Source organism: Glandiceps talaboti, chromosome 7, assembly GCF_964340395.1.
Source record: "Glandiceps talaboti chromosome 7, keGlaTala1.1, whole genome shotgun sequence".
NCBI classification, from domain to species: Eukaryota; Metazoa; Hemichordata; class Enteropneusta; family Spengelidae; genus Glandiceps; species Glandiceps talaboti.
The window spans coordinates 20,081,431-20,091,773 of NC_135555.1; the positions used below are offsets into that span (position 1 = coordinate 20,081,431).

General features: G+C 37.4%; 1 protein-coding gene across 1 annotated transcript; it reads right to left on the reverse strand.

Moving 5' to 3' along the window:
* Positions 1 to 1,423: 1,423 nt before the first annotated feature.
* On the reverse strand, positions 1,424 to 6,130 carry LOC144438070 (monocarboxylate transporter 12-like). The gene is made up of 3 exons (XM_078127100.1): positions 5,872 to 6,130; positions 2,625 to 3,467; positions 1,424 to 2,236 (listed from the first exon to the last, which is right to left on the reverse strand). Exons 1-3 carry the CDS (start codon positions 6,128 to 6,130, stop codon positions 1,950 to 1,952), a joined length of 1,389 nt encoding a protein of 462 aa, XP_077983226.1. The 3' UTR covers positions 1,424 to 1,949.
* Between the last annotated feature and the right edge of the window lie 4,213 nt (positions 6,131 to 10,343).

Sequence of the window (10,343 nt, forward strand, 5' to 3'; positions counted from 1 at the left end):
GTGCATCCATCCATCCATCCATCCATCCATCCATCCATCCATCCATTCATTCATTTATTCATTCATCCATTCATTTCTTTATTCGTAAATTCGTTCGTTTGTTCAATCATTCTTGCACTTCCTCATCACATACATACATACATACATACATACATACATACATACATACATACATACATACATACATACAAAGTTCTAAACAAGTCGACCGCGTAAAGATTGCCGCACCTATAATAAACGATGCCATGATTAGCTCTGGAAATTACGCTATGAGATTCAATTCGGACACGTCTTCCATAGGCCTTACTAAAACTCCGTAGCGTATATTTCCAGGGCCAGGCTCAGTCGAGAATGAGAATGTGAATAAATAAACTCAAAATTCCTTGTCTCAAATGTTTGATTTTATTACAATTATTCGGCAAATTACAACATTTAAAATATTGCTAATTGGTATTTAATTTTCGTTCCGTTTGTGGACGTCTCATTTTACAAACTGCTAGGTGCAAAACAACACACACACAAAATTGATGCACAGACAAACCTTGTACTTTGACTTGAAACAGTGCAGATTTGCCGAAGCTATTTTTCACGGTTGACACACTCAGTAATCTATGATTAATCTCTTGGAAAAGAGCTCTAATTTATGGTGCATTTCTCATACGGTTTTTCAGACTGTATCTTACTGGTAATCTATCCCCCCTCTCCGTGGTGACGCGAGGACGACCACTACGCGGTTTGTTCACCATAGTTTCACTTGTTTGGACTTTTTCGAGGTTGTTCCTAATTCGTTCCGAAATATCCAGTCTTCTGGCGACTTCTCTGTTGCTATATTCTTCTTCATGTAATTTTAGAATGTGTCCCTTTATTGAAAGTCGTTTCCTCTAGGCATCTTCAAATATTATTCGTCTTCTTCATTCAGAGCATGGGTTCCCTAATCCGCTGTAGGACAATTGATTTCATTCTATGCTTTTGAAAGGCGTTGCAAAGGTGAACGGCACTTTTGTTGTCAGAAAGCTTCCCCTGACTACCCACCTTTTGTTAGGTATTTGTAGGCAAATTTATTTTACCTCGGCACTGGACGCTGCATTTTGGGCAGCTTGTCTTTTTTTAATTTTTTTTATTTATTTATTTATTTATTTATTTTTTTTTGGGGGGGGGGGGGGTTGTTGAGTAAGTCAAACATTCAAACCCCTTCTCAGGCTGTAAATTTGATCCCCACGAGCATTTAACCCGGGATTTCTTTAGGGTACAGCCCTGGGGACTAGCTATTGCTATTCGATGGACAAAAACTTTGCAAACTAGGAACTGCTTTCTAGAAAATGTCAGTGTCAATAGTTTCAAGGGCTTTTAATCACTCTATGGTTGCACTTTCTACGGGCCCAGCCTTTGTCATCCGTTAAGAGGGGGTGGGGGTGGGGTGGGGGAGTGGTTTCGTCCACTAACTGTACAGCAGTTTACTTCCGAGCTGTGCAGCAACCTATAAAAGCTGAGTATGCTAGTACAGGCATATTCCCCTCATAGTTTGCAGTGGGTGGGTCATCTTGGGCAATTCAGTGTGGGATCCCCAGTGACATCACCAAGGTAATGGGTACTGGAAAAGTTATGCTTACCTGTGTTATTTGATTGTCCCCTTACCGTTTAAGGTGAACTCAGTACTTCAGTGTGCTATACAACCCCCTCTCTACAATTCTTCTTCAGCTACTAAGCCCACTACCTAAGTACAGTTTGGGTTTGGGGTATTTCAATCGTATAAACAGGGGGCTTACTGTATGCTTACTGGTTGTATATGTGTGGAGTCTGCAAGTCTTCAATGGATGTTAACCTGATTAAAATTTTGATATGATTTGACCCCTGTTTCAAAATGTCCACGGCGAACTCAGTGACCTAGAGTTTTCTTACAAATAGTAACAGCAAAAGTTTAAAGAATTCATTTCGAGTAGAATTATACATTAAACTGTTGTATAATAGCAGTACTGTATTCTCTTCTCAGCTTGGACGGGATATTTACGTGAAAGCGAATTAGTTCGTTTTGACCTTGAAAAACCCTTCTTTCCCTTTGAAACATAGACAACAAGCTCTCTAGCATCGTCGCTTGACTGTTCAACTGCAATCATTTCTCCACCATATAGTCGATATATTGGCCCAAATAATACAACTGTAAGGCCAGTAAACACCATACAGGAACCGTAAAAGTAGAAAGAATTGTTGTAATCCTTGGTTGTGTCATATATCCATCCTGTTAGTAAATGGCAGATAAAGATGGGATTGGTTTAGATTGCTTCCGTAGAAATCCCCCCCCCCTCTCTCTCTCTCTCTCTCTCTCTCTCTCTCTCTCTCTCTCTCTCTCTCTCTCTCTCTCTCTCTCTCTCTCTCTCCGTAGTTACACACGCACATAAGTACATAAGTATGCGTAAAATCATACACAACAATACATACATACATACATACATACATACATACATACATACATACATAAATTCATACACGCATGCACGCACTCTTGCACATACATACATACATACATCCGTCCGTCCGAACGTACGTACATAACACATCCATACATCCATCCATCCATCCATCCATACATACATACATACATACATACATACATACATACATATTACCTGCAACTGGCGGACCCATGAATCCTCCAATACTGCCCCAAGGTGAGCTAACACATAACGCTGCCGTCAAATTTGATGGACCCACAACATCTTTGATTGCCTGTGAAAACAGCGTGAAGAAAAGGCCGCAGAATAGTCCAAGAAAGGCGGTGTACACACAGTATGTTAAATAAGAATCAGCAAGTGAACTTAGAAGATTTGTTATTCCGGCTAAAACCAAAGCTATACCAAACAGGCTTGTACTTGTTATATTGAGTGGTTTCAGTATTAATAGTAGTACAGTTGGAGCAAGTCTGCCTAGTATACCAGCAACTCCAAATATGGACATAATTAGGGCAATATTCCTTTCAGAACTAAGCCTCATAGACGCTGCACGTGCAACCATATGAGCTGGTACTCCATAGAATCCAACTCCGATACCAAGTAGCAAGGCAAATGTAATAATGTCAAATATTGGGTATTTCATATAGAGACCACAGTCGCAGATTTCACGTATCTGTCGTATGGCAGTAGGTTTCGCTTTAGTGTTGATCTCGTTATCAGTTTTATCAATTGATGCGTCATCAAAATGTTGTGTCCCTGTCATCTCAAAATTTATCTTTGTCATCTTTGGCAATTTCAAGAGTGTGCCACATACACACAAGTTGGCATTGATAGCAGCAAAGATAATGAACGCTCCACGCCAGCCGTAAGTCTCAATCAGTAGTTGCCATAATGGTGTAAAAATGAAAATGCCTATTCCCGATCCACTCACCACAAGGGCATTCGCCATGACGTACCTCTTTTTTATGTAAAGGGATACAATTCCAAGATGGGGATTTAAAATGAGACCATGGCCACATCCTGTAAATGAAAGTGTACATTGTATAATTTGGGCAAATATTATACAAGTCAGAGTAACCATTAACGCAATTTGAAAGTAGTTTTCCGATCAATAGTCGTACTCTTCGGGGTCGCACGCTTCAGAATTTATGACTGAAACAACACCAGTTGAGGAGGAATTTTGATCCGTAGTGTAACCTCATGAATGTAATGATAGAATTCACACCATAAAATGACAGTTGCAAGTTAATACATGTATTTCTTTTTTTTAGCCAGTGAAAACAATAACCTACAACGTTTCCGCAAGGTGCTTGCCTTAGATAAATGAACAGAGTGGATTTTGTGCCAGTTTAATCATTCGTTTTGGTAATGTGGACAGACGTTGCACCAATGTAATATGTAAAATAAACAATATATTGGTATAACATAAGCTTATTTCATGAATGAAATTTCTGTATACAAGACATTGTTTGTCGATTTTTTTTGTTTATGTTATGTAATTTCTATTCAGCTATAATAACAATGGAAACTGGATCGGTGAAGCATTTCAGTTAAGGGAGTCAATATTACTTAAAAATAAATACATTGACATATACTACATACATACATACATACATACATACATACATACATACATACATACATACATACATACATACATACTTGTACTCTGGCGTGGGCGTAAAATTTCGACTGACAGTTACAAATGAGGGTATTGACCAATCAGGGAAAAGCGTGAAGACCGGTGTATCGGCAGAGTAGCAACTTTATCTGATTTCGGTGGCCGGAGTGTATTTTCTGTGTATGAGATCCAGGGAAGCGTGATTAGACACAGACAAGCATAACAAAAACATGACCCCTGACTGTAACTGAACAGATAAGACTTCCGTTCACACGTTCAACAATACTTTGAACACACACACACACACACACACGCACATACGTACGTACGTACGTACATGAATGCATGCATACATACATACATACATACATACATACATACATGCATGCATGCGTGACACACACACATACATACATACATACATACATACATACATACATACCTACCTACCTACCTACCTACCTACCTACCTACCTACATACCTACATACATACATACATACATACATACACACACATGCACACGGATGTACATACAAACTGCGGTGCCCCGTTTGTTTCAATATTATTAATGGATATTTCTAACACAATATTGATGGTTTACAAACAATGTATGTACATTTATGCATTTCATTATTAAAACAACGTGGTGGAAAAAGTTTCATTATTAAAAAGTAAAATAAGTAGTTTCAAAGCTAGCTAGAAAGGACAACACAAAACAAAAACTAAAAAATGAAACAGACTAGAAGAAAAATATTTTATTGTATGAAATTATAATTTGATAAAGGCCTCCATAATAAAAAAAAACGACACTAATTTTGCAATGTAACATAAACATAATACATTTGTTTACGCTTGTATCGGAAAAAAGCAAACCTTTTCTTAGTGAGAAGGTTTCCGTGTTCATGAAAATGTATTCTGTCCCATCGGTGAGACGCTACACCAACCCTGTTTCTGCTGTAAACATTCCGAATGTTATACATACCATATAATACGCCAAAACTAAAGTTGACAAATTCCAGCGTTGGTGCAAAAGCAGTTAACATTAATCCAATAGAAGATATTATACCTCCAAGTATTACAGTGCCTCGATATCCTATTTTCTTTACCAGTACATTTGCGATTGGACCTGGAGATTTTGAGAACAGAAAGAAAATTAAACCTCCAATCAAATCAAATATTTCAGATCAGATCAGATCATCACAAACATTATCACTTCACCCTGTGCTGTGTATGTATGTATGTATGTATGTATGTATGTATGTATGTATGTATGTATGTATGTGTGTGTGTGTGTGTGTGTATGTATGTATGTATGTATGTATGTATGAATGTATGTATGTATGTATGTATGTATGTGTGTGTGGGGGGGAGGGGGTTAAGTTTGAGAAAACCTGTTAAACTTCAAAACACCAAAAAGAACAAAATGGTTTACTTTTACCACATATGTATAGGCTAGAAATATGAGTATTTATCTGTCACCAGTTACCATACTTATTTTAGCAAATGACACAATTCGACCTAACATTGCTGCTTGTTGAACAGCTTTTTTTACTTTTTGTCTTTTTAACTAAATAATGAATATGTGTACACGGACTTGGTAACCTTGTTTTGGTAAAATAAATAAAACAAAAACCACCGATCCCCCCTCCCCCCGTAAAATAACCGACCCTTCACCAGCAATAGTAAATGCACACGTCTTTATATATAACGTTGTGACTGGTAAAATAGCTTTCAACTTCGCATCTCGACTAACCCCACCTCCACTGCACTATTTCTAGAAATATGGAAGACTGAAAGTTACCGAATGCCATCTCCACACTACCAGTCACCGAAATAATCCACGACGTTCTTGCTGAGCCTGACCCAAACGCTGTCTGCATAGCTACGAATATAGGTCCAATGGCTTGAAAACCACCAAACACGAACATACTACAGACATGGCAAGCTACGATCACAACCCCGCCATAGATACCACCATCTTGTCCGTCAGAACTCATTCTATCGATTTGGTCGTCGGACTGAAAACCTTTGCCATAGCGTTTGCCGGGATTCGATTCCATGTAGACGTCAAATTTTGATCTCCCATGTGATTGGTTCATACAGTGATGTCCCCACTTTCAGAGTGTCTATACATTTTTACGAGAGAGAGAGCGAGAGAGCGCGAGCTGTTCACACAGGTGATCAGCACCACGGCGTTTAACAACTACTAGCACACTGCATAAAGTATGACAATAGATCGAAGTATTGTATTGCGTAGCCTATTTTGTTACTAAACGGGTCATTGCTGACGTAGGTTACAGTTCGTTCGTTCACTTAACACAACTCTACGACATACTATAGCCCGAAGGACACCTTTTGTTGGGTTGGAGGGAGTGTGGTCTGGTAAACGGGAAAAATCCGATGCTGGTGTTATGTAGCGTCATTTATTTTCTATGTTTTGGCGACGTAGATAAACATTGTCACTTTAAGTATTGTGAGTAGTCTGAGGTTTAACCAATGGAGGAATAAGGGGAGTTTCAGTAGAGAGACCTTGGTCCTGTAAGTATCTAGGACGTATTCTTGACAACAAAATAAGGTGGTGCGATTATATGGTTACACACTATTGTAAAGAGAGTCAATAGTATATGTACTGTCAAAGAACGCTGCAGTCCTTTGATGTGACTACAAACTTTTGTCAATGGAATTGTCTTGCAACACAGCTTGAAATAAACCCTAAACGTTGCGTAGCCCCCTTCCCACCGAACTCTGGATAGATTTTTAGGGCCCAGTGAGTTTCTCCAGCCAGGGGGCCGATGGATTCTTAAATCGGGCCGACAAAAAGTCACTGACCCCCCCCCCGCCCTATCTGTAAGACAGGCTGACCCCCTATCACTTAATTCTAAAACATGATGACCTCCCTACCCCCATATATATTTAATATTCACATGACAGGTATGTTTTGATCGTGACTCAGTGTGGACTACTTGACTGTCTACTTTAGGAAATCCCGGGTTAGCACTATCATAATTATAAGTATTGACTACACCGGGTAAATATATTCCAAAAGGAGTTTGATAACATCTTGACAGTGAAAGGGTGGGGGAAAGCTTGAGAAGAGGAATATGTACATCTCTTATGGGGGGTCCTAGGGGGTCTCGTCCTAGAAGCCCAGGAGGTTTTTAACTCCAAAAAGTCAATTTTGAGACTATTTTTGGGACATTTTCATAAATTAATTTCCAAGCTTTACAAGACAGCACCAACATGTATCTGGGGATGTATAGATGAAGCTGTATTCACTTAACGTGATGATCCCACCAGCAATATGCAAATTAGGTTTTCATAAAATCTCAAGTTTGGTAAACAAACCAAACAAACTTATATCTTTAATCTGGTGAATGAGGTTAAAACTTGGTGGGGATGTTTCTGGAAGTATTATTCTGCAGTTTTTGTTGAAAACGTTTTGAAGCAATTGGCCCCAGCAATTGACCACACCCTTAGTAACATTGAAATGACGATGCATATTACAAAGGTAACAACAGGGATGGATAGGTAAGTGAATATAGATTCAGAAAATGGCTAGCAACAGGACCACGTCCATAGCAACAACTAAATTGTGGTTTATATCGCAAAGATGGACATTGTGAAGGGTAGGCAAGTTAATAGAGATATCCTATACTGTACGGCCATTGATGATCTTCCTTTCGTTACCACCGACAGTAGTATTTTTCTCTGTACAAAAACTTGCCCGAGGGTAGGAGGCAATGAAAATCCTGATATTACCTGTGCCAATCATTAAAAATGTGTTATTAAAAATATTCATTTTATTACATCGAACAAAAACTGTGTCAAAGTTGGATTTTCAAAGTTGAGCCGTGTTACCACTGAAAATATTACCATTTCAGAAAATTTGGATGTAATCAAATCAACTTGAAGTTGGAAACGTTTTGAAAGACTGATAAGCCTACACTGGACCCTTACAGCACTAGCCTTATGAATGTTATTGTTTATTTGTATGTAGTAGCTGCCGATTATTATATATTCTGCATGCTACTAACTTGCCATGGCTAAACATGGGGTTGTACTTGTGGACGTGAACGACCACATATTTTGGCATAGAGTGTACGCGCAGACGTTCTATTTGGCGTCATAGGGCAACATCAAAACCTACTGGGCAACATCACATTTTTTAGAATGTCACGTGTTCCCGTTATAGCCAATCACAGCCTTTATGGCATCAGTGGTATGTAATAAAGTATTATTAAATTGTTCATCGTACACTGGGAGATATTGCCTTCACCTAGTCCTCATTTCACACACACATATAGCTCCACCAATGACTTTATCCTAGGGGCTAGATCATTAATGTATAAAAGTTAACTATCAGGTGATACGAATGCTTTGTTTTAATTTCCATTTCACTAAATTGGTATTGAGAGAACTGATGTCGATGATCGCAAACTTCCTGATATCATAACACCACCGTATTTGTAAACAGGCAATAGCACAGGGGCCCAGGCCTAGTTATTTATGTTTACGAAAGCAAAGAAACAAACAAAATAAAAAAATAAATAAAAAAATAAAAAAATAAATAAAAAAATAAATAAAAGAAAAACCCAATAAGTGTATTAATAAACTAATAAATACTGACAAACATCAACAACAGATTAATTACAATTAGTATTAAAATGTTTATGCATTAAACCTTTTTATGTATTCTCTATGCGATATGGTCAAAATTGTACACTCTAAAATACATACATACATACATACATACATACATACATACATACACACATACATACATACATACATACATACATACATACATACATACATACATACATACATACATTGTTCCTAATGATATCCTTTGAATGAGCATTGTATGTTACCTTTGAATAATTGTTAATTTTGTCCCAAACAAACCAAAGTGGTTTAAGCAGTGTATTACTACACTATACTGGCTACCATGGTTACTGTGCAACATTTATTTAGATTACGTCATATGATGTGAAACATGGTCATCTTGTAAGTATGCAAACTTTGTGTACACATAACTTTTTGTGAAATAAAACCACTGTTATGTATTTTCTATTGTAAACATTTTAGTCTGGTTTCCATGGCAATCCAAAGTTTTTATAATAATGATTTTTCCGAATGTGGTTAGAGTATCCCCAATCATATGTAGCAGTTTGTATATATTGCAATTTTGTAGTTATTTTAACGATTGATTTTTGATTACATATTTACTGTAGGATTAATATATATATATATATATATATATATATATATATATATATATATATATATATATATATATATATATATATATATATATATATATATATATATATATATATATATATAACTCGGTGAGTATCAATCTGCTAAGACAGTGCTCTATACCGCAGTGGCAGAGCGTAATAGTTTTGGTAGTACTGGAACTCTTTCTTGGTTGTAACTCGGAGTTTCACGCATTGTGCGATCATCAGACAACTCTGGTTTCTACTCTCTGGGTGTGCTGTTTATATAGAGTGTAGACAATAGAAATATAATCACTATTGTCTGTGTTGGTGGGTTGGTGTTGTGTGTGTGGAGGTGTTGGTTGTTATTGTGAGTTATTGGGTACGGACAAGTAGGCGTTGGCGGGTTGTTACATGTTGGGACATCATCAAAATTTGGTAAAGAGTGCTAGGCCGAGGGCAGGCACTAATTGTGATTCTGCCCGAGCGCATGTGTTATTAATTTTATTACACCGTATTATTGTCCAATCATTCACATAGCTACTCTTCATTCATCATCATTCATCATCGATAGAAGAAGAGTTTCTCTTTGATGATGCATTTCGAAATTGTATACTAGCATATAAGCATCTAATATAGACCTGGCCTGCATTATTTGTAGGAGATAGAGTGTCCCCACAGCTAATCAGTAATTATATTTATTAAAATTTCTGCAAGAAATAAAATTTTGTGTCTCCCTGTAGTTACTTTGTCACTTGAACATAAGAGTAAATGGAAAAATGTGAATTTTTGCATTGAAAACAGCCAGAATTTGGCCACTAGTATTAATGCCGCATAGCAAAAGTGATATATACTGACTCAGTCTCTAACATTTAGTACCACATTTGTATGAAATCAGCCAGAATGTAGGTGTGCATACACATTTTGAATAGTTTTAGCTAGTATTTGACGTTAAACTTAAAGGTCAAGGTCAAAGTTCGGAGCCTCATTAGAAAGCTGTTGAATGGGAGACATGGGTTTGGATACTCACGGTGTCTGTCTATTGTGCTTT

Excerpts from the sequence above, each read along its gene's own strand:
- LOC144438070 (XM_078127100.1), bottom strand. The coding sequence starts at position 6,130 with ATGGAATCGAATCCCGGCAAACGCTATGGCAAAGGTTTTCAGTCCGAC. Across the intron at positions 3,468-5,871 it reads TAGTGTGGAGATGGCATTCG|GATGTGGCCATGGTCTCATT; the intron begins GTAACTTTCAGT and ends TTTCATTTACAG. Across the intron at positions 2,237-2,624 it reads CATGGGTCCGCCAGTTGCAG|GATGGATATATGACACAACC; the intron begins GTAATATGTATG and ends ATTTACTAACAG.